Below are 25,076 nucleotides of genomic sequence, written 5' to 3' on the forward strand. Positions count from 1 at the left end.
CCAAAATAAAAGCTCCTTTGCACTGCTGTTTGCAATTTAACATCTAAAATCAGACTAGGGTTTATAAATCAAGAAGAAAGTATGTTTTTGTAATACATTTTTTGCACATAATGGCAGTATCCAAAGAAGCGTATTAGAAAATGCTATTATCATTGCTTTTCCTTTGCTGCTTTTGCCACTGAACCAGTTCTTATTGATCCATATTTTATTGTGAATAACAGCCCCATTGTAAGCATTACAGTCAACTGATACCTTATATTGTTCATCTTTTTCAGTGTTTTCCCCAAATTCCAAATGAAATAAGAAATCACTGTGATCTCATGAGCGTCTCAGGTATTTTAACAAGACGAAAGCAAACAGTTTGACTGCACACACTACAACAGTGTGAGTCATAAGTGCTTCTAACCATAGGCCCCATAGTGTCCATACACACACTAAAGAGCCTACAGTAACACCAAAGCATACTAATCGTAGCTGTAAACAGCATATAAAATATTATAGATTGCTTGCAAATATCACAAAGGCCATATTAGGATATGGCAGATGGCATGCAAATTTAATGAGTGGCATTATCTTGGGAAAGAAGCATTAAAAAGAGGTGATTATGTAAATGAATACATTTGAGAATATGTTTTATACTTAATCAGTCTTTTAGCTGCAAAGTCCTGCAATAAGCACAAACACTGGTCTTAACATATTGGCACATTTTATACATTGTTTGTTTCATAACTTGTTTTTAAGCAATTGGCTATTGCTATGACTCCCCTAAGTCTGATTCCTGAATTTTTCAGTATGCTTGTAACCTATGGGAAATTTTAGATGCACAGTCATGGCTACAATACGTGGGACGTGACAAGCTTGAATTCTGGCATGAGCAGACTGCATATCTGTAGCTCATGTGTGTCTGGCTGGACTAAAGCTTTGAATCCAGCATTATTATTGTGGTTCCAGTCTGCTGTGCAGCTGGAAACGGTCGTCAGCATCATCTGAGCTCTGCTAGCTAGTTAGCTACAGCTCAGCGCCAGCTCAGCTGACAGCAGGTTGATGGATGAAAAGTGTAACTACTAGGCCTTTTATCAGTAGGTGTGTCACTAGCAAGCACGTCTCTCACACTCACACACACACACACTCACACACACACACACACACACACACACACACACACACACACACACACACACACACACACCCCTCAACACACACATACACAGCCCCTTACTCCCAGTAGCAATGTATTTATTGTATACTTGGTTATTACAGCTACTATACCTCAAAACAAGCCAATTATTAAATGGTAATCATAAACATTTTTATAGACCCTGGCCTTAATTAGCCCTAGTCTGACCCACTGGATCTATGTATGCCACTGGGCGCCTATTTCAGGAAGAATACTTTCAGCTACAGTATCTCCACCATCTATTTTGCAGGGGCCCCGTTGCTGCATCCTGGGCTTAGCACCACCCAAGACGACTGTGATTGGTCACTTTTCAGAGAAGCCAGACAAGCGCTGTTGGTCCAACCTGGTCTCCAGTGCTGTGCAGAGATAGGTCTGGCTATGCAAGACCAAATTAGGCCTAGTTGAAGTCATAAAAAAGGACGACTTGTCTCCGGCATTCCACTGTACAAAAATGAAGCCAAAATATCCCAGACACAGGAGGGATGATGTCATTTGGAGCAGTAGTGATTGGGATTGGAGCCAGGGCTGGACTGGGATAAAAAAAAAAAAATCAGCCCTGGTATTTTTGAAACTGATTACACAACAACTGTCCTAGAGCCCCCCTGAATCAGGGCTTTCTACTCAGACATGGAGTAGCCAGCCAGTGGGGAAAATTAGCCAGCTAGGGGGTTCTGGGGGCATGCCACTATTCTATCACTGATCTTTATCTCTGATCTATGCCTACCTGATTGGCTCTGCTCTTGGCCCTTCCTCTACCTGTTTTTTTGTTGTTGTTTTTTAGCATTGGCCAGTCAGTCAACCAGAAGAAAAGGTTTCCAACCTGATAGACCTGTCGGGCCGTGGTGTGACTGATTGATTGATTGATTGACAGCAGTGGGGGCCATTGGGCTATCAGTCAACCAAAAAAAATTATTAATTAAAAAAAAAATTGAAAAAGGCAATTCGGCCCAAAAGACCTGCCAGCCCACTGGGCATTTGCCCTGTATGCCAGAAGGCCAGTCCAGCCCTGGTTGGAGCTGTGGTATTAAGGCCCCAACCATACTCTAGGCTGCAAAAAATAATGTGTTTATTTTCATTATCAATGTATATGCTGATTATTTAATTGATAAATTGATAAATCATTTGGCTAGAAAATATAGAAAAATGTCATTCCAACTTCTTCCAAAGTCCAAAGTGATATCCTTAAATGGCTTGTTTTGCTAAGAAAACGTAAAGATATTAAGTTTGATGTGAAATCTCAAATATTTGAGAGGCTGAAAGCAGCATTTTTGGATGAAAATTGATTTTACTAATTAATTGATTGTTAAAATAGTTGATCAATCTACTAATTGATTAGTCGACCAATCGTTGCAAATCAACCATATACCCACCTGACTCAATGATAAATCAATCACAGCTGTTAATCAGGATGCCATAGCCCCTTCTGATAAAATCAAATAACTCATTGAAACCAAAAGTATCGGGAAAATTAATACTTGAACATACATCAGCATGATAAGAACAACCTAATGTTTTATTATGTCCCATCTGGTAACATGGAGGGGAAGGGATTTATGACCTATACTGCGGTCAGCCACCAGGAGATGTTTTGATTTTACTTTTTGAGGAGATTTCCAGCTGTCCATTTTCATATATGTCTATGGTTGAAACTGAATTCATGTCATCTAGAAGCAAAACCGGCAAATGGCGTCAGCTTGCACTTACCATGCAGCCAGATGAGTCTAACTGTCTGTCAGTCACACATTTGAAGTTCTTCTTGCAACCACCATTATCTTTAGAACAGTCACGAACGGGCCCGAAAGATGCAAGTAGATCCTCTACTGTCTCAAAGTAAGTTGACATCATGGCCTCTTCCCTGGAATGGAAGAAAAAAAATGATTAAAAAAGTTAAAAAAAAAAAAAAACAACAACCAAGAAAATACCTTTGCACATGCTTTCAGAGCGGAAATAAAGACACTCCAGTACAAGTGATGACAAGTGAAAATGAATGCTTGAGCAGCTGAACATCCCTCACCACCTGGCAAGCAGTCTCTCATAACCTTTCTCTTTTTTTGTGTGCAATTAAGAAGCTATTCATGCTGGCACATAATGTGACAAAATTGTGGTGTGTTTGTGGGCTTTTACCCTTCCACCTGCAATTAATGACTACTTTTAATGCTCAAAACAGATGCTTTTCTTTTTTTCCGCAAAAGGGTATGAGGGCTTAAATATAAAAAAAAATGTAGCTAACAAGAACAGAGCTGTTACTGAATACAGGAAAGTATTTTTTCCCCAGACGTGACAGGTTTCCTCTGTGAGCTTTAGCTTCATTTTGTGACTGGCAGTACAAAGGCAAACCTTACCAAACCCAATCCAATAGTTCTTTAAAAGTGATGCACCCCAGGGCTTGTGTTGTGCTCTACCAGGTGTGCAGCCCTTTTAAAGTTTCTCTGGAGTGATGCATTAAGAGGATTGTGGTGGTAAATGGTGGGTCATGTCTGGGACTAATGGGTGCATTGGCATTAATTGGACATGTTTGTCACGGTGTGTTGATGGAGAGCCTGGGGAATCATCACTCTGCATCGATAAACTCTCAGGACTCGTCCAAGGCCAGGACATCCAGGCCCGCCCTAGCTGGCAATGTTGAAGGAGACAGCTGAAGAACAAAAAAAAAAGGAAAAACACAGACAAATGCATGCCCACACACTCAAAGGTACACAGAGACAATAAGAGGTTGAATTAATAATTCATTCATTCATTCATTCAATTCGTCCCTTATTTCATTCATGCATTTAATTTTGTTTTGACACATATTATAGTATTATAACGGTATTTTTAATTAGTGGAACTCTATAGAGGACTAGATTTGCCTGGAATTTATGAGATCTAATTATAAAATCAATCAAATTATATTTCTTAAAATATTTTTTTATATATTTTGTTAATTTATACAGACATTAACAATGGATTTCTAATAAGACTAAGACCCTATTAAAACAAACTAAAGTGCATGATGCAAATATATTTAAGTCATTTCTAATTCCACTTTTACAAGATAAATGGCACAGAATATGGGCACTTTACTTGGTTGACTTGAGATCAGGTTTTGTTGGTCAGTGGTTGATAGTTTTCTGCTGCCTCAAGATAGCATCTAAAATGCATCAACATTGCACATGACAACCCTTCCAACACACCCATGGGTGCACAGATGGTACATGTGCTATTTACACAACATAGGCGTGAAAATGAGAACAGCGTTACATTGAAACTAGCAAAGACAGTTGTGATGTCCTGTGTAGTGCTTTGTGCCCAGTGTAAGAGGACCCAAAGGGTTTACACGTACGCTAGCAGCTCCGTGAGGCTGTATTTAGGCACAGCGGTGCATTGAGCATAATGCTAATGTCAGCATATTGCCAGCTGTTCAGCAGGTAGTGTTTATTATGTTCACCATCTTAGATTAGTGTTAGTTTGATAAAACACAAGACATAACTGACACCAATGGTAATATCAATGTTTTTGCATTGTAATAGTCATAAAACCAGAATTTTGGATGAATGAAAATATTGACCTGACAGTGTTACCCACAGGATTTTATGAGAGTCCGAACCGAAGCATCTAGGGGGGTCCTGGGACATGCCCCCCCAGGATAAAATTGTGTACATATATAAGTATAATGCATCAATTTTGTGCACTTTGAGAGCTTAATGCTAAAGCTAAAGCTAGGTTTGTTTTTTGTTTTTTGGGGGCAGGGAGATAAGAAAAAGACCAGAACATAACACCTCACATAACATTTTTCACAGTTGGGAGATATAGTATTATAGAATCTTTGTTAACCTATAGTGTTTCTTTTTTAATAGCTGTCAACATGCTTTCCACTAGGACATGGAGTAACCAGCCAGTGTGGAAAAATAGCTGGCTAGGATGTTCCCCGGACCATAAAAGCCCTAATTTGGTGGCCTCTCACACTTACACTAATCTTAATGATTGAATATTTGAAGAATTATTTTAAAGGAGAATAAGGGTTCTTGTATATTTTATTTTTGACAGTCTTCTTGTAAATTCTGTGATCGATTCTGTTAACACACAGTGCTCTTATTTTGAAAGCTGCATGAATTTAGCGACAGGAATTTATAGTAGCTTTTTGTGATTAACACAACTTTAATTGTTAGCTAATGTTAGCTCGCAGCTACCAAACGGTGTGTGTTTGGACCTCTGACCGGCCTGGACAGGTTGACAGTATTTAGTTTGGCGTGCGCACACGCATACGGAGCGATCATGTGGGGGCGGGACTGATACAGAAAGTAGCTTGAAATGTGAAGTTAGCGCAGCACACAAGACTCTGGCGGGGCAGATTAGAGTCTGGCGGGCTGTCAGAGTCCAGGTTATTAATGGGAAACCCTGCCTGCTGATGGCACTAGATGAAAAATCAGGTTATCATCAAACTGATTTCATGAATAGCGGTGAATGTGTGCACCAAAGTTCATGGTAATCCATCCAATTGTTGCTGAGACATTTCAATTAAAACCACAAATGTCAACCTTGTTGTAGCGCTGTTAAATCAGCAGACTACTAAAGTCAGTAGGCTTCATCTTCTGGGGACAAAGGTTGTTTGTACAAACTTTCAATGCAATCTGTCATGGCAATAGTTTTTAATGATTTTTAAGATATTTCAGTGTAGACCAAGATGGTGAATGGACCAACACTGCCATCCCTAGAGCACAAAAACCTTGAGCAAATAATTAAAGTATGTTCACTTCAGATTGGGATTACGTCTAGTTTAAGATCCATTGATCTGTGTATAGCACATACGTGTGTGTATCAATCATTCTGCCACCGCCAGGGCCACTTCTGTTAAAAGAAAAAAGAAAAAAATCATTACAAACAAAGGAGGAATCTATCATTTCGAAATGCTGGATCTTTGTGCTTTCTTTCTGAGAAATGCCAGTTCGACCAATGCTCTATAGCTGAGCTGCTGTGTTCCCTTCAGCATGCACAGCCATACCCATACACTGAGCTCTGCATGCCTGCTGTCAGAGTGAACGAAGGGGTAAGCAACCCCTGTGTTTTTCTTTGCAAAGAAACAAAAGCACTGTCTCTTGCAATGGGGCCGCAGGGACAGCAGTTGTGTTGTGATGGTGACTCGACTCTACAAACAGCAACACGGTTTTGAATGATGGGAAGACAGATGCCCTGCTGAGTGAGAAGGATATGGAAGTATTGTCACTTTCACTGTATTGTGTGTATCTTCATCTATGTGTGCTTATGTGTCTATGGTAGGTAAGCCAATAAACCAAACAATACATATTAATGTCACCGTTAATGATTTAAGGTTGAAAAAGACAAGGGGTTTAAAAGTTTAAACCACCAAAAGTCACAGATCATGCAAAGTTTTTTTAACAAGCAAAGATGAAAAAGCATAGTCTTATTGACTCTGAATTCACTGTTGAATATTTTTGTAAAAAGAACTGTATAGTGACCTTGGCATTAGCTTTAGGCAAAGATGAGAGACAACGCATTAAAATTCATCAAAAAGGTAGAAATGCTCTGTGCATGGCACTGACAAAAAAAAACTTCAAAATTCATAACTTATTAATTTGAATAGGGGAATATTGCAGACAGATGCCTACCTCCCTTTTCAATTATAAAATCTTTTTTCTATTCCATAATGTCTGGCCATGTGTGATCAGCATTTGGGATGCTATTTAGCACCTAATACTCTTCAGCAAGTGATTCTTTATTTTAAATATTTTGTATTCATGTTCAGTTTTATGACAAAACAGCCTATAATTGGCACATCCTCCTGGTATGAGCAGTGAACGATTAATGCTCACTTCTCCACTGCCAGCACATAGAAACTGTCTCTTTTGCAAAATCAAACCATTCCTGACACAATGTTTTGCTGATGGCAAATCACAGTCACACTCTGAATATAAAAGATCTCCGCCAAAAGAGCCCAGTCTAGTAATCCATCAGTCCAAAATGAATGAATATTGATTCATGGAGTCAAGAGTTTGTTTTTTTGTAATCTACATATGTGGTGGCCCATTGGCTAATGCTTACTACATTATTAATGGTCACCTTATCTAACTATGCGTATGGTCCATCTGATTTGAGCTATGATAGATGCTTTTAGTCTGTTGACCACAAAAAGGAGCTCGGAATATCAAAAATATATGCAAATACAAAACTTCAATCATTTTAGATAACAGTCCCTTTGTTTAAACAATACCATTAAATTGGAGAATGTGATTACAGACACTGAAACATTTTAAGATAATTAAAGTGTTGCCTTCTGTTTGCAGCAGACTAAGACATGTTTTATGGTCCCTAATAGGAACTGGTGATGTGGTTATGGCAGGCCCATTATGCATTAGAAATATTGATGTCACCCAGTAATTCCCAGTACTCAGGGTCGATACACAAATGCAACCCTTCAAAGACACATTTTTTCTGGCAGTATATTAGAGTTTTGCTGAGCAGCTCTTCTGTAGCCAAGCATGCTTGTTCTTTTGGCCAAATAAACAGCATTTGTTAACAGGGTGGGAAATTAACCTTTTGGTCAACCGGTCACAATTGCTGGAGGATATCTTATATTTGTGTATTAAATTATATTTTTTCAGCCTTGTTTGGGTTAACATTTCTAGGATAGCCACAGGAAATGTGAACTGAACTCTCCAAATACATCAAATGACAATGCCCCAAAACTGCAACAAATTCCACATTTGTTTGTTCTATGATATTTACTTTGTAGAGTTAATGATTACTGTTGCCACTAGGACCCATAAAGTCAGCCATCTGTCTCTTCTGAAACAGGTCAGCATTTAAGTTCAGCTGCAACATTAACAAAAACACAAGTAGGTGAAGCAGCGTTTTCTCTTGCAACGTTATCCACCTCCAGCTCGAAAACTACCAAGCTTACAGAACATATCCTGCGGCTACTTCAAGGTCTGGTCATCAGTTGTTGTAGGTCTACACCTCCAAGAGAAAAAGACCAAGGGGTCATTCTTGATATGGCAGAATCTTGAATCACCTCAAATGTCTCATTGTGGAGGAGTAGGAGCCTAAAACCTTGATTTTAAAGCTTTAGAGCTAACTCTCTCATGCAGAGTGAGGAAAGCCACCTTTGAGAGGACTGCACCCCTAAATTCGTCGGCTCATGTCTCCACTCTTTTTTCACAGCTGTGGTCTGAAACTACAATTGTTGTAAGACCCCCAGACATCTGCTATTCAAAACCACTGCTCTCTCCTCCTGGGTGGTTTGGGCGCAGAGCCAATGTGCCTGGGTATGGGGATACGGATGTGTCACACTGTCCCACTCAGCTGCAAACTCTCTGATGTTAGAGATCATAGAGCAATGAAGCAATGAAAGCCAACATCATCTGAATACAGTGAAAATACTGCTCCATCATCACCAAACAGGACAGTCTCAAGACCTCAGCTGCGCCTTCATGAATATAAAAAACTGGAAAGGGGGCAGGGTGCACTCCAGTTAGAGTCTGATGCCCACATTCAATGTACTTGACTTGATGCCAAAAAGGGAAACACATTTCCCTTGTGCATTGGAAAATAATGATTATTTCCTTGGTGCCAACAAGCTGGTAAACTGTCCCAGAGCCAAAGACCCTGTAAGCCCAGAGGTAGAGATAAGTGCAATACCTGCTGGGCAAAGGCCAGGGGTGGAACCGATTTATTTGGGCCTCGGCAATATAAACTTGCCCGCAGGACATTGCATGTAATCACTTAATTGGAAAGGCGCCTGGTTTGGTGCATGTGGTCAAGAAGTACCAACAAAATGCATTTGGGCTCAGCTCTATGCACAGCTTTGGCTCTGGAACCAAGCTCCTTGATAGATGGTCGACTCTCCTACCGAGGAATTGTCCATGGTAAAACGTGACAGGCGGTAGTGACAAATCACTAGCTGGCTACTGCACAGTTGGACTTTCTCCCGGTGGATGACAGGGTCACCATCATGTGGCTGCGTAATGCAGAGAAAAAACTATTACTGTTGTTTGCGCATATGCGCTTGTTTTTGGTTTCTAGGAAGCAATTACTTATAAGCTGTCACTGCACAGCAGCCCGGGTAACAGAAGAATCCCAGCGTTACAAAAACTGTGCACCAAATTTGAGACATGAGAGCTAAACACTCAGCAACAGTAGCTGATTTAGACCCCGCGTTAGCACCCCCCCTTTGTTGTTATCAGCCGCTACTCCATCGGAGCTAGCGTGGAATCCACACTGTCACTAACTGCACTCCATGCAAAAACACTATCTAGTTTTTGTAAAAATTAAAAAGTATCTCAGAGAGAAGCAGTCAGAAAGGGTCTATTGTGCATTTGAAGGATATATCCAGAAAGACTTAGAAGCGAAGCTAATGTAGGCTAATGTTTGGGCCAACTTTTCCTGTCAACACACATCTACTAAAAGTGCTTGTTTTTGTCACTGATAGGGTCAGAATGTTATCATAAGTCTCCAACTACAGACATAGACCTTTTTGTGAGAGTACAATCAGTTTTGTTTAACTAGAAACAGCAGCTATATTGCTCTCTCCAAACAGACCAAAGTCCATTCACAAAAACAGTAATTTTACCATGTTGTAATGTTGACAGAAACAAAATAAAACCGTCTTGGTAAGTCTTTCTACTGTTCCAACTGTGATTTGAAAATAAAACTCTCGATTCCCCTGCAGTACATGTGAAAATATTCTAACTCTACAGCAGTTTTTTGGCAACTAATTTAACAGTTGACAACTAATCAAACAATTGATCGATCTTTGCAGCTCTAATTAAAAATGTATGTTAGAAATGGGACAAGCTTTTTGTTATGAGCACCAAATCCATTCTGCAATTTCTGAATCATGCTTGATTTTACAGGAGTTTAAATAATTAAGGATTGAGAGCATTGTGAAATTATGAGTCATGGATAATCAGAACTCTCTTACTGATTGGGCCCATTATCTGCTTGGACAGATTTGTCAGTATAGCGTTTATAATCTCATTGCAAAAAATGTAGTATTGGTGAGGATAATATCCATAGCATCTGTTTTTTTCCACCCAGGTCTGTAGAGACTTGCTCTTTCCGATCTACAAGACCCAATATCCCTCCAGTGTCTTGAAGGGCACTTTGCATTGAGTGGGAGAGAAGGGTATCAATAAACAGCTAAACTGTAGGATGCACTCTTGACACGCACACAAAAAGCACCAGTCAGCCTAAACATTGACGGATGCTTTGATCGTTCAATTGTTGTGTTACTGTATATCTATATGTACTGTTAGATTATAAAAATGGAGCATCCCTAACACAATCAGCATGTGATAGTAGATAGTGCATAAAAAGTGCAGTATTAGGAAAATACCTGTATGTTTATGTGCTTAAAGTTGCAACACAGCACTTAAATGTATGTTTGCCCAATTATCTGGCACCAGTGCTTCTGGACATTGATACTGGAAAAATTACAAGTCTGCACCAGTGTGTTACTGTTCACTTTCTTTCCATACTAGCCAGTGTGGGACAGCCTTTCTAAGGTAATCCCCTCAAACAATAGAGCAAATCTAGGCAGCGTGGGTAGAGCAAGGGGTCAGCTTGCAATTGAGACTAATATTGATGTGAAAAACATTTTTTTTGTTTGTTATTGTAGATCCCAAACCTCTTTTCTAGTGTTTAGTAACTGCCTCTGGTTTGGCCTCTTTCTTAGCACAGTCACAAAGGAATATTGCACCGTTATTGTGTTGTACCACAATCTTAAAAAGTTCATTCTCTGTCTCGGCCGTCCATGTCTTATTCTTCTTCTCTTTATTTGTGCAACTCAATTTTTTTTGAATTAGACAGGCAACACATGGCATTCTGTGCATCACTTCTTTCTGGCAGGCACTCAAAGCATTGACAAATGACTCCTTAATTCAGAGGAAAACAGAGGGTGGGGAAGGTGAGGCAGACAAAAATAATGGGGCACCTCAGCTGTGAGGTGCATGCTAACAGGCTCTCCTTCTGGATGGAGGGAATAGTGAGTCGAAGATGAAAAAAACAATCAATTCCAAGATCCCTGTTGCAAGACAGTCCAAAAGGAGTGGAATTGGGGAGGGAAAAAAGCTGAGGCAAAGAAAAAAAGGATATTGGAAAGTTTTTTATAATGCTGCACAACATATTAAATCATGCAGAGCGCTGAAAGCAAAGTTTGCCTCTTATTGTTTAATTAACAGAAGCCTGATAAGTGATCCATAAAAGTGTATAGAAGAGCAAATCACTATATTCTGTTAGAATTTTTAAATTATCAGTAACCAAAATCAACAACATACTCACAATAAATACTGATAACTTTTCTTTTCCAAATCATTAGCCAATCAAGATCATCTCTTTTGGCACTGTGACTCTGTTGCTTGACCCAGAAGCACATTGGTTGCATCTAAACACTGACTAATGTACTTGTTATTAATCTCCCTCTCTGCCTCTTGCTTTCCCAGATGATGAATGACCAGGCGACGCTGCCCAAAGTTAGAGCGCTGCTCCAGCATGATTACAGAGCCCGTTATTGGTCTGCCCCTGCACTTGATTAATGCTCTTGTTCCAGCTCCCCACAAATATGCTGACTCTCATCAAGCACTTTCGTCATTGAATAGAGTGCATTTTCTTTAAGCTAGCTTTAATCACTGAGGAAAAATCTAGTGGGTGAAAAAAGCAGGTAAACCATTGTGACAAAAAAACAAAACAACTGATGCATCTATTCTTTTAGGTGCAAAACATTGTTTTGAGGGAGATTATGGAGTAAGTGGAGGAGGAGGAGGGGGGGGGGGGGGGTATGTTTTCCTGGTGTCAACTTCTTGCAGTTGCATTGGGTTATTGGCAACGGCACCGTTTTGATGGTTCACTTGATCACGGTGAGTGAGGTCATTAATCACTACTGTGGGGTGTCAGCGGCTACTGAGGGTTATTAACAGTTCCTTATCGACGACAATACTAGTCTTAGAGCACAGTTTAGAGTAGAGTAGTGCATGAACATGCTAAAAGAACGCTAAAAAAGTGCATTTATCGACAGTAAACCGAACCTATTTGCAACTAAAGAACAGCATGTCAGATAAAGGCGCATCTCAATAAATTAGAATATCATAGAAAAGATTATTCATGTCAGTAATTCAATTCAAAAAGTGGAAATAACACGTTATATAGATCCATTACACACTGAATGAAACATGTCATGTCTTTATTTAATTTCTTCAAATTTTAATGATTGTGGCTTACATTTAATGGAGACCTAAAATCCAGTGTCTCAAAAATTGTAATATTACAAAAGACCAATATGTTTAATATGGAAATGTTGGCCTCTAAAAAGTATGTCCATCTGTATGACGCAATACTTGGTTGGGGCTATTTGACTTGAACTACTGGAAATTGACTTTTCCATGATATTCAAATTTATTGAGATGCACCTGTATGTGTGATTGCTATGAACCAATCCTTATCCCCCTAACCCTAACCATGGAAGAGGGGAGCTACTGGAAACATATTTTTTTTACAGAAGGGAGACTCTATTTGACAAGGAAACATCTGCAACACAGTTAAAATGACACATTGAGTTGAAGCATCCTGACTTGGAGCAGCTCATTAAAAAAAAAAAAAAAAATAGAAGCAATGAACATGAACTAGTTCAAATATTTGGAACTGTGGACTTGGTGTGAACTATGAACATGAACTGGTTCATGAATTTCCACTGGTTTAGATTGGCTGAATTTGTTTACACTGTGATATCCCTGAGATGTTTAATGACAAGTGTTGTAGGAAACACATCACAAAGGAAGGCCCTAGAGTTCTTTTGGGTCATAATGAGTAATGTTACAAGTTCGTTTTTGAATCAAGTAACCAATAAATTCAAGTAATTTAGTTTAATTCTAAATATAATCAGTCTGTTACCATTACTCCTTTTGCTGCGACACATAAGAAAACTCCTTCACACTGTTTCTTTTTTCTTCCACACTCTGTGGAGGGTAATGTTAGTGTCCTAGAGGAAGGTATCAAATTGTACCGTTGTGTCAGTGGCAGTAAGTATCTAAGCATTGATCAGTTATTGCATATTGAGACATAATGTACAGTCAGCCATACAAGCCAGGGTTTTTTGTTTTCATGGAGGCAGCTGCACTAAAAATGCTTTTGCACAGTTTGCTGTCAGATCGTTAGCAGCCAAGTCTGCACAGTTGCCTTCAGGTACCCTGCGTTTCTATTTACTTTCATTTACTTAATTACTTACTTTTTATATTGCAGTTGAATTGCAAAATAAATACATGAACCCTGGTACCCTCTTGAATCATATATTTACTTGAAATCCAACATAATCAAGCTGTAAAGGGATACTGCGTCTGTCATGCTTTTATTAGACGGGTTACAGATTTTGGGCCGTAGACCAGGTTCTGCGATAACAGTAGAGTCAATACAATCATATGTAACAAGTTACTTTTCTCAGTATGTAATGCTGTGAAGTAACAAGTTACTTTTATAAGTAACATTCCCCAACACTGTTGACATTTGGCTGTGGTTCAACAATGAGCAGCATAAATTAAAAGTTAATAGAAGTTCCCCTTAGTCCCAAATTGTGCTTATTAAACCTCTACCCAGATGGCTTTATAACCTCGAACAAAATAAGGTCTTTATAAAATATTTGTTTTTTAGAAGCCAAAAGCTGAATTGCTTCTTTATGGAATTCAGACACACAGTGTGTCACAGTACAATGGTTGAGGGGAATGATTTTTTTACTTAAAAATATGGAAGATTTTCTACAATTTCCTTGAAAATAACAGTATGGATGTAAATGGTTGTATTGATCACTAGTTGAAATACATGTGTAATTTTTAATTTTAACTTTTAATTAAATTACTTATTTTTTATTTAATTAAAATGTATTTTAATTGTATTTATTTATTTTTATTTCAAAGTAAGATATCTACCCTTGTTTATGGTGTTGTATATGATGCACGGTTAGGTGATAAATTACTGCTGTACATAATAAGTGTAAGTGTACACTCAGATTCAGATTTATGTCTTTGGATGCTACAGACTCTACTTTGATCCTTAATGCCTTCTTATTCTATGTAATGTACCTTGTTGTATTGTTGTTCATTTAAATAACTTATTATTATTGTTCATTAAAAAAAACTTTAATAAATACATGTTTTTTTAAAAAAGTTATTAGAAGATGAGGTTGAATTTCAGTCATTAGGCTAATGGGCCTGTGACTCAAATAACTAATTCTCAATTATGATAATTTGATAAAACAGATGTCTGAGAAAGGACTAAGAAGTGACTACTTTACATCTGTAGACAGAAATATTTTTTAGATAGTACAAGTGCAAGGTAAGCTTAAAATGTAGGCATTATAATAATGGCTTGGAGGTACAGCATGGTTCCTTGTTTCTCATCAACTGAAGAAGAAAAAAAAAAAGCCTCAGTCTGAAATGCAACACTGACGCAGTTATTGATCAGTTAACCAGACCAAACACTGAACACAGCAAAACACTACAACATATTTTATGCCTTGCATTCTGCTCAGGGCTCTGCTCTTAAATGAAAAACATATAAAGTGGGTGAATGTTTACTTTGAACAAAAGCTACTGTCAAGGCAAGTATTTACTGGCAGTTAAATCACAAACATCAGGCCATTTGTGTGTTTGACTGTTCAGCTCCATGACCTTGCAGTCAACTCTCAAAGAACTACAGGCAGATAAATTAAATCATTAATAGTAAACTATCAATTCACTGATTAATGAAACAGGGTAGGGTTTTAAGTGTAGTAGTATGTACAGAATATATGTACTGAACGGCTCAGTTAATAAATAATCTCTTTCACACGAGCAATAACAAATCAGAGCTAAGTGCTGAACTCTGCAAAAGCAGAAGCTCTGCTTTTATTATTCCGACTGATTTGATCGCCTTTACATTTCCTGTATTTACAGTATAGTGTGGACATTCACTGGAATGAATCTTCCTCCACTTTCTGACTGTAAATGTCAGGGACTATGCTGGTCGAGCCATTAAAATGTAAATATAAAGGGAATAAAGGGAGCAAATCCTTGAGATATGGCTTGGCTTTATAATTGCGTGTGCTTTTGAATAAGGCAGAATTTTAACTATTATTTTATAGGTAAATATTTGCATTTTTTGGTGACCTTCAAGTCAAGCAGGTTAATAGTATGTGTTAAGAGAACATTAGCAAAAGGAATGTAGTCAGAGTGATATCAGGGATACACTTTATTCTATTTTACACATATCTTAGCCTCTAACAAGCTGTGCACACTCCCCCCCTTTGGAGCAAGGCATGGGAATTTGCCTGTATTTTAAATGCATTGTTTTTTTTAAATACATAATTGATTTCCTTTCAGAGAATGGAAATGCAACAACAAAGAATTACCTGTGTGTAAGGTTAACTTGACTTATCTGAGGCCACATTGCCCCCGTTGGCCTTATTTTCAAAACCATCGGAAACAAAAATATCTTGATATGAAGGTTGTGACTCAATGGCTGCAGAATAATTTAGAAGAATTCCAGTAGAAGATTTTTTATTTTATTGAAAGCAGCAAAAAGCAAGGTCTGGAGGAGATTATAACCAAAGGTATTTTTAATGTTCTATTGTACCAGCATGGCTTTTTACAACTGGAAATATGTTTTTGTGTGTGTTTGATGTTGGTAAAAATGTTTTAGGTTGGTTAAAATCGAAGTGCCTTATTTTTTTAACAACATGCAACATACTGTAAAAATATAAACACACAGAGTGTAATTCTAAATAAAAGCCATTGAAAAAGGCTTAATATAGAAGCCTAATTGATGTGAGTTTGTGCAATGTGGTGAGGTATAATAACCTCACTCAGCTGAGCTCAGTTGCGCTGACACTTACCTTGACACTTGCGTTTTCACATAGAATCCATCTCGCTGGATTCTGTCAGTGAGCCGATGGCCAGGAGTGAAGCGGGGATGCCTCCTTTTAAGTGCCACAGCTACGGCGCATTTCACCACTTCTCACATCAAAATGTCTATCATGACTTATATCAATGCCTGCATAAACACTCTGGGAGAGTGCATCAGCCAGAAACTCTAAAAAAAGGTCCCACGGGACTTTGTTCCACAAAAATGCTTTGGATAATGAGTTGTCTGCATTATTCATGACAATCTGACAGATCTGCCTATGTTACAGGAACTTATCATTAACCAAGTACACATCATTAACTTATTATTCCAATTAAAAGGGCTTTTAATTAGTCATACAATGTGTATTTCCTCCATCATGTTGTCAAAGCTCTAATTTATTTCCTGGTGTGATATTGCTTAAGAATTATTATTCTCTCAGCAGTTCAGCTCAGGCTTTGTTTCTATCTATTACAGTGGTTAACGTGTAATAATATGTCATGTTGCTATAAACTGTCGAATATGATATCTCACTTGAAGTTACCAATACTAAATAGTATCTCAGCGGAGTGGAGCTCATACAGCGCGGCAGAACAAGTGTATCTGAGAAAAGATTGCTGGTGTAGTTCTGGGAAGTGACAGCAGCAGACATGTTCACCACTTTCATGGACGCACGTCCTTCCACTGATGAATAGCTTAACTTGCTGCAACCCAAATGGAGCTCCTCTGCTGCAAAGCAAACAAAAGCCAAGTTCTTCTTCTCTCTGCTAAAGTGCTCAATATGCACCTGGGGCTGTGATGTAACCCAGCGAGGTCTATTCATCACGCTATCACGGTGACACTCGAGTGATAATCAAGAAGAAGAAAATACACAAAAGATGATTGCTTTGCTATAATTGCTCTACCTCCAAGCTAAGTAGAGAGACAGTCATTTTTTGTCGTAAATATCAAAAAATCTGATCAGATCAACGTGTAGCAGATGTATGGCCATAAACTGTTTTCGCTGTGAAACGTGTCCTCATTCCTTCTAGCTTACCATCACTGATCACACTTTTTCAAAGTAAGTGACATACCTTGCCTAATTAATCTAAAGCCGTGCTGCAATCCTATTTACGGCAGAATAAGCAGATGTGTTCAATTGCCCTGGGATTTCTGTGTGCCTGAGGCAATTTCATTTTAAAGTCTGTTAAAAAGTTTGGATAGTGGATACATTTGTGCAACAATTTATATGATACAGGCATAAAAATTCAGTACACAGAGATTACTGCGATTTAAGCTTTCTGAATTACAAATTAGTGAATTGAATTTTTTATGTCAGGGACACCCAACACTGAATGCAGAGAGGATTAGGAGAAATCTACCAGTCAACAAATGTGATATAATTAATTTTAAAGGGGGCATTATATGCTCATTATCAGGTTCATAGGCTACTTCATACTCAGGGTCGTTTTGGGTATCTACCAGAACAAGTTAAAATGCTTTATTGTTTAAAATAACTCATTATTTTACCAAACTGAATATACCTGTGTTCACCCTCTGCCTGAAACGCTCCATTTTAGTGACTGTCTCTTTAAGGCCCCCTCTGGCAGTGTGCTCTGAATGGTCATTGTTTCTGGGTGTTCCACATCTGCACTCTAATGGGCATCTCAATGGGCATCATTGAGGCACAATGCTTCCGAACCCCCTCAAGGTCCCGCGATGCTGTTGTCACCGCTGTGCAGTGATTTCAGCTAGCCAAGATGGATGTTTCTCATCTGGAAAGATTTTCAACCTTGACTTTTTTTTAAATTGTGAGGACTTTCCAAACAGATTGCTATAAAAAGAGACAAGTTGTGTTGATGTAGCCAGGCGAGCAAGTTTGTGCAGAGGGAATTTTTATTTTTATACAGTCTACGAAAGGGACAGACAAAAAACTTAAGTGTCCCCCCACTTGCTTGTTAATGGTGTATGGTGCAACGACACCAAAACGTAAGTGATGTCATACAATAGCTATTTTAGGCTTTTCAGACTTATTTTTGCTTCGAGGTTTAATGGTATGTGATGAAAAGAGCGAGCAGTGTTTATAATATTGGTCTTATAGGTGCACTGGAGCTGTGAGTCCTGTGATGTAGAGATACAGTTGATTTCTTGTTGTGCTCTTGTCTTTGGGTGCTCCTATGCTGTAAATCCTGTAGAAATGCAGGTGAATCTATGTCTCTGAAAATGAATTGGCAGTAATTGTGTGCTATAATCTGCTGATGTTAGTAACTAGCTACATTTTGACAGTGGCATTTTGACTGACTTTGCAGTGGTTTTAATATTGAGTTTTACATATGCAATATATATATGCATATATTGTATGCGATTTAAGCTCTGGCTAATCCTGCCTACCCAGCCATGGACCTCACTGCATGTTACTGACTGTAAGATGCACTTTCTACCAACAAACACTATAGGCACAGTTTCTGAATATGGGCCACCGTTTAGATAATTCACAGTAGTTATATACCTCCTAGACCTGCTAAAAAAAGATATGGAAATCTCTCTTTGTACAACATGAGACATTTTCAGTGCAGTGCAGCATTATGTCATTAGCGAGAACATCAATATTTCCTCTGTTATGATTGTCATCTGTCGGGTCTGCCTGAGCACTTAGACTCTGCTCCAATCATGCAACAGATACTTTAAGGTTCCTTGTCAGAGCACAAATAGAACCTAGGCTATGTTTAGTGTGATTTCAATCAGTATGGGTCAGCTGTAATCACTGCCAAAGTACCCTCAGTGTGAGTACAACATTTCATGGCCGTTTTAAAGTATAGCGACATTTCCTTAATTAGCTGTCTAGAAGGCAGAAATATCTAAAATGGGACATCACAAAGTCCTCAAAGTTTTTCCATGCTCCCCCGCTGGTTTCTGTGTCAGTGATGCAAGAGGGTTATCACTAATAGTGCAGCAAGTTGTCATTGTCGAAGTTTGTAAAAACGGAAATTGATCAAGAGAACAGAAACTTCAAAGAACAGATAGATGAGTGCGTTCATTCTCTGAAACCAGTGTGATCACACGGAAGCTGCTGACCAATGGACATTGGGTTCAGTGATTCCATCTGGCAGTCACACCAGGCTCAAGGCACAAGTCACTGAATCAGGCCACCATGCTTGAAAAAAATAAAAAAATAACTATAGCTCTTTTTGTGTACTCAAAGATGCCTTACTGCACAACAAAGAGCAAAAACACAACTTAAGTCTGACATAAGAAAAATCAAAACAGAGACAGGTATGTTGTGGACATCCAACCTTTGGTGAAATCACATGTTGTGGACCTTGTTGTTTGAGTAAAAGATTTTCCCTAATGGCCCAGCATGCCATTAAAAGGTCAACGAAACCAACAATAACCTGACCAGAAAAAATATTTTGGTGATGTTTCTTCTACAATGTAGCCCAAGTTTAGGATTTAGGATTTGACTCAGGATTGAATGAAAAGACTTACAATTTACATGCAAAACAATGACTTGGTGAACATTACAAAGAAGAGTGGAAATGAATAAGTATACAATACATTTAGCGGCAGCTTTGAGTGATGCAATACTGTGAGGTGCAAAGGGCCAAAGAAGCATTACATGCAGTCTTTTTTGTCAATTTAATATTCTTTGGGTAAACACTTACAGCACTACCATCATGTCATTTAGAATCAGGCACTTGGTCTCTATATTGAGCATTTAAACAAGTGCAGAAGTATTACTAAATAAGTTAATGTAATTTTAGTCCCATTTATTTAAATGTTTAGTTTTACTTTGGGGAAATTTGCTTCCTTGTCATTCTGAAAATGCCTGCAGAATAAATGGCTGCAAATGTATAATGTCCATGAAATTTCACTGTGATTAAGTATGTACATTTGCAAAACAAGATTCCTCAGAAGGACCCCTACTGGTTCCAGATGTGGTTGGCAGAATGTAGAGTGTGTACAGGTGGTATCCATAGAGTAAAACATTGGCTACAAAATATGGTACAAATGCATAGCCTCTAGTATCTGTACAGCACATCAGTTAATAATAAACAAACACAAACATGCATAATTATTAAAGATGATTATTATTAATAGAATAATGGGTTACAGTGATTCACAGGCATACATTGTACCCCTGTTTCGCAGAACTACTCATGTCTTTACATATTTGACAAGTGTCACATTTTCTATGCAGCTACGGTCGACAATTTGGTTTTCAAATGAAAAATCACTTCCCAGGCTGGTGTCAGTTGGATTCCATAGATGGGTGATTGTTTTAATCTGCAGCTGATGCCCTGACATGTTTTGTGATGTTCAGCTGCACTGATGCATGCCAGCCCCTACTGGCTGGCCGGATGGCATAAAAAAACACAAGTCTGATGATGCCAATATTTTGTTATTGCACTGTGGGAATGCCAAACCCATAACCTTGTTGACACTACTTTCCTGTTCAGAGTTGTTTTTTAGATCCCTATGTGCAGGCTAAAGAGAAGTTTTTTGTAAAGCTGCTTTGTGTGTCACTTTAGTCCTCTAAATCTGAGACCCTTTTAGGATTTAATGACCTGATTAAATGCTTAATGGGTATTTTGCCTCTAATTTCTTTGAGAGGTCTTATGTTGTTTTAGGGTTTTTTTTTTCAGCAGAAAAAGCCAATGACATTTTTATGAAAAGTAAGGTTAAATCTTTTTTTTTTCTCATGTACATACAATATGCTAATATTTAATGCTTACCTGTACTTTCAATGTCGAATACACAAAAACACAAACAGCAAGAAGCACACTGTGTACAGTGAGTGTGCCCAATTATACTGACAACCAAACATAATGAAGTAGCTCTGTGACATCTACACGATGTTATTATATCATCCTATAGAAATGCCATATATAATAAACTTGTAACTGAATCAGTCTGAATGGAAGCAACAACACTAGTGTCATGGAAACAGCTGACAGCCACACAAAAGAACTTTATTATTAGGATTTGTGCACTGCTCAAGCTGCAGACTCCCATAAACAATAGTTCTTACTGTATTTGTTTAGAGCTTGAAAAATAAAAAATAAATGTATGTATCTATGGGACTTTAAGATGATATCGGCCAGACAGAGAAGAAACTGTTCCAGTTTCCCTGAGCTGACTCAGACTGACCTGACCTCTCCTGGATCTTCGGTAACCAGTACGTCTGTCTTACAGCTGGCGATGGGGTTGATTGACAGTTCCACTGGTGGCACCACAAAACTCTTGCTGACTGGCAGCCACAGCCCTTGGCCCAGACTGTAGAATGATCTGTGTTGGCACAACCGCAAGACAAAAATGTCAATCAAACTGTCATATTTTAACATTTTGTTATTACACAAATGCAGTACAGTCCATACATAAGCATGCAGAGATGGTATTGCAGGAAAGGGTAAAATGAAAAGTGTATCACATGGGTGATGAGGGCCAGATGGAAAGTCAGCAAGATTTTTTCACTGCTTACATAGTGTATAATTTCAAACATAGAGGGTAAAGGCCTTTACACACCAGGGATGTGACAAATAAATGACCCGAAAAATGTGAAATACTTGCCTGCAAATATTTTGCATAAAAGTGTTTCATACTGGCATCGATACAACTTTGTGACAGTTGCAACTTGCCCAATAAAAGGTTTGAGTAGATTCATGAAGTTAGAGGACCAACTACTTGGATCCAATTGCAGCTTCCAGGAGTCTGTTGTTGTAAAGTCTAAGCAAGTCTAAGCAACTGTAAGTTATTTCACTGAGTTTCCTTTTGAGTGAATTAAGGTTCCCTATGGTAAGCAGCTGTTGCAGTGAATAAATAAAAAAAATATGGTCTCTTCCAGTTTCAAAAAACAAAGATGGTGACGGAAGTAAAGCAAAATGGCATAGTTGTAACGCCAAACTCGATGAACGGGCACTCCACAAACCAATGGGTAATGTCATAGTGACTATGTCCACTTATATATGAATAGTGGACATATGAGTGGATCTGATGCCTTCGTTAAGGTTCAAAAGTGTAATACAAAATTTCCATTGTTGTTCAAAATACAGAGCCTTCTTGTGGTTGTGTTATAATCCTGTAGATTTTGCAGTTCACACAACATGATTGGTCAATGCAAGTTTAGAAAGATCTACCTCTCTAAAAAAAAAATTACGTGCTTTTTCACCATGTAATCTTCACATTTTGTGTGACATTTGTATCAACTAAAGCAACATTTCCACAAAATATACTGAAAAAAACATCTATGGTATGTAAAGGTCTTAATAGTAATATGATCATCCTTGTATTTATCCCTTGCATCCAGGGTAATATGAATGTCCAGATTATTTTTTTTATATGTGATTCATCTTTAGAACATGCAGCAACAAAAGTAGAACCAGATACAACAGGAAAATAAATGCAAAGCCAATATTTTAGCCATGAAGACTGCATCTACAGAGTAAAATGTTATAGTCAAGGAAACTTGTTAAGCCTTTGAGTGAGTAATTGCTGGCTTATAATGTCAATCTTCTGTGGCAGCAACTGCAATTGGTATTCATATGGAGTGCAACAACACAGTTGGAAACACAATTGAGTTTGGAGAAATACATTACAAGTAGCTGTGGTGGCCTGGCTTTTTATTACTAATTTAAAAACCTATTTCCTGTCTCTTTAAATGCAATGTGCTCTGCAGCAGTGCTTCGTGCGACATGTGTGCTGATGACCATCGTCAAGATGGTGTAAAAATAATTTGGCTTTGCCAGAGATTTTTCTCCCCAGTGCGATTAATATCCTCAGGAGGACACCCTAGTGGGGCACTGACTTGTCACTTGGGAATAGTAACACCTGGTGAGGCCTCACAAGTTGCACAGAACATGGCTTTGCTTTTAATATATCCGAGCAGGTGGGCGATAATATCACACATTTCTGATCAAGGAATTACAACTCGAGGAAACTTGAATGGCATTGCTTGTCAAAAAGCATTGAATTACATCCAATCAAACCCTCTCATTTGACTTCCATATGAAGGCTTCACACATAGCATTTTATTTTCACCTTTGCAACATTGTGTAAGTTTATTCACTGTAAAATATGGCTGACATCCATGCTGTCAGACCTGATTGCTGGAACACCCTGATTTCTGGACTGCTAAAAACCTCTGCATTACAACCCGTCAACTTGTTCAAAACATTGCTGTCAGTACATTAATTATAATCAGAGAATGTGAATGCATTACACTCAGTCTGACCTCCCCATTCTATTTGACAATTCAGACTAAATTTGACATCAAAATGTTTATAATTAACATTTAAACACATATATTTAATCCAGTACATTTCCATCCAACTGATCTTTCTTTCTTTTACAATCCTTACTTTCTCGCTGTTCCTGTGCATCAAGAGAAAGCAGCACTAGTTTCTTACACAGAACCCCATCTGTGAGACCAATCCCTGTTAGGACTGATCTAACAGTGTCAAGCTGAAGAGCAATGCAGTCCTTTCTCCTGTCCTCCCCTACACAGCACTGATATAGACCCTTTTCAACAGGAACCCAGTGAGGGTTTCCCCTCAGTCGCTGCATCTTTACTCACTTTGTCTGCTATCTGTACCAGTGTGCACACGGCTGAAAGTGTCTATAACTGTGTGTGTGTGTGTGTGTGTGTGCAGTTGTACTGTCATATTTCTCCTCTCAAAAACTCCGGACCAACACAGGGCTCCGACCGAGCAGTAGATTTGTTTGCTGTCTTTGTGTGTGTTGGCGTGTGTGCCAGCACCACCAGAGTCCCATCTCCACCATACTGTAGTGCCTTTAACTGGCAATGGACAGCCGAAAGATGGAATGTGTTTTTGTGCAGAATGCAGCTTTTGGATTACCTCATTTTTTAGAGTGGACACATTGCGAGAAGCTTACACACTGCAAGGTCAGTGTGAAGAAGAACTCTTCCTACCTAGTGGAGGAGGACTGAGAATGGAATCATGGTAGGTTGCAGAAAAAAATCAAAGGCTGTCTTTTAACTCATGGAAATTACAGAGCTTAATTAAACTCAAGTACCTCTCAAAAGCTTTATAGACAAAAAGGCTTCCTGTTTAGAGAGTGTTTGGATTTACAAGGCAATGCATTCATATAACTGACTTTTCACAAGTGACACTTTACCATTTAACTCATAGTTACTGGGCTGGTGAAAATGTTTCATATGCTGTTGATACAAATTATTGTCTTTCTTTTAACTTTTCATTAGGACCCTGGAGTGACCTGTCCTGAAGCAGCTCCAGCCCATGGTAAGGCCACATGTTGACCCTGTCCAGTTTGCCTACCAGCTTCAACTGGGAATTGTGGATTCGATAATTTACCTGCCAAGACTGCATCTACGCTGCCCACCTGGACAAGCCAGAGATCAGCGTGAGGGTCGTGTGTTTTAACTTCTCCAGCGCTTTAAACACCATCCAACCAGCTTTGAAGGATGAGAAGCTGGCAGCCATGCAGGGGGATGTCTCCCTCATGTCCTGACTGGCAGACCACAGTAAATGCTGTCATAGGCAGCACTGGGGCCCAGCAGGGAACGGCCTTTCCTCTTCACCCTCTAGACCACAGACTACCACACAGTCCGGTCACTTTCAGAAGTTTTCTGATGACTCTGTTGTAGTTGGATGTATCAGCAAGGATGAGGAGGCTGAGTATAGTGCTGTTGTTGGAAGTTTTGTCACATGGTGTGAACAGAACCGTCAGCAGCTCAATGTGACGAAGACAAAGGAGCTGGTCTTGGATCGGAGGAGGGCCAAGACATAAGTGATCCCCCAGTTTCCATCCAGTGGGTCAATGTGGACATTGCGGAGGACTTTAAGTATCTAGGAGTGCTCACGGACAATAAACTGGACTGGACTGAGAACTGCAGCCCTCTACAAGAGGGCAAGAACTGTTTCTATTTTCTGAGGAGGCTGAAGTCATTTAGTGTCTGCCGGACAATATCCAGGATGCTTTATGAGTCTGTGGAGGGCAGACTCTATCCTGTTGGGCGCTCGGGAAGCAGGTTGAGGGTAACGGATGCCAACACACTCAACAAACTGATCCACAAGGCCAGTGT

At 38.9% G+C, this 25,076-nt stretch overlaps 1 protein-coding gene across 1 annotated transcript in view; it reads right to left on the minus strand.

The window, feature by feature from the left end:
• The window catches only part of LOC131992057 (astrotactin-2-like), a 344,657-nt gene that overhangs the window by 118,510 nt on the left and 201,071 nt on the right, over positions 1–25,076 (minus strand). Inside the window, exons 10-11 of the mRNA XM_059357417.1 lie at positions 21,164–21,301; positions 2,882–3,032 (exon numbers count right to left, since the gene is read on the minus strand). Coding sequence (XP_059213400.1) covers positions 2,882–3,032; positions 21,164–21,301 — 289 coding nt within the window. The remainder of the gene's footprint in view (positions 1–2,881; positions 3,033–21,163; positions 21,302–25,076) is intronic.

The sequence above is a fragment of the Centropristis striata genome, chromosome 19 (genome assembly GCF_030273125.1).
Source record: "Centropristis striata isolate RG_2023a ecotype Rhode Island chromosome 19, C.striata_1.0, whole genome shotgun sequence".
NCBI classification, from domain to species: Eukaryota; Metazoa; Chordata; class Actinopteri; order Perciformes; family Serranidae; genus Centropristis; species Centropristis striata.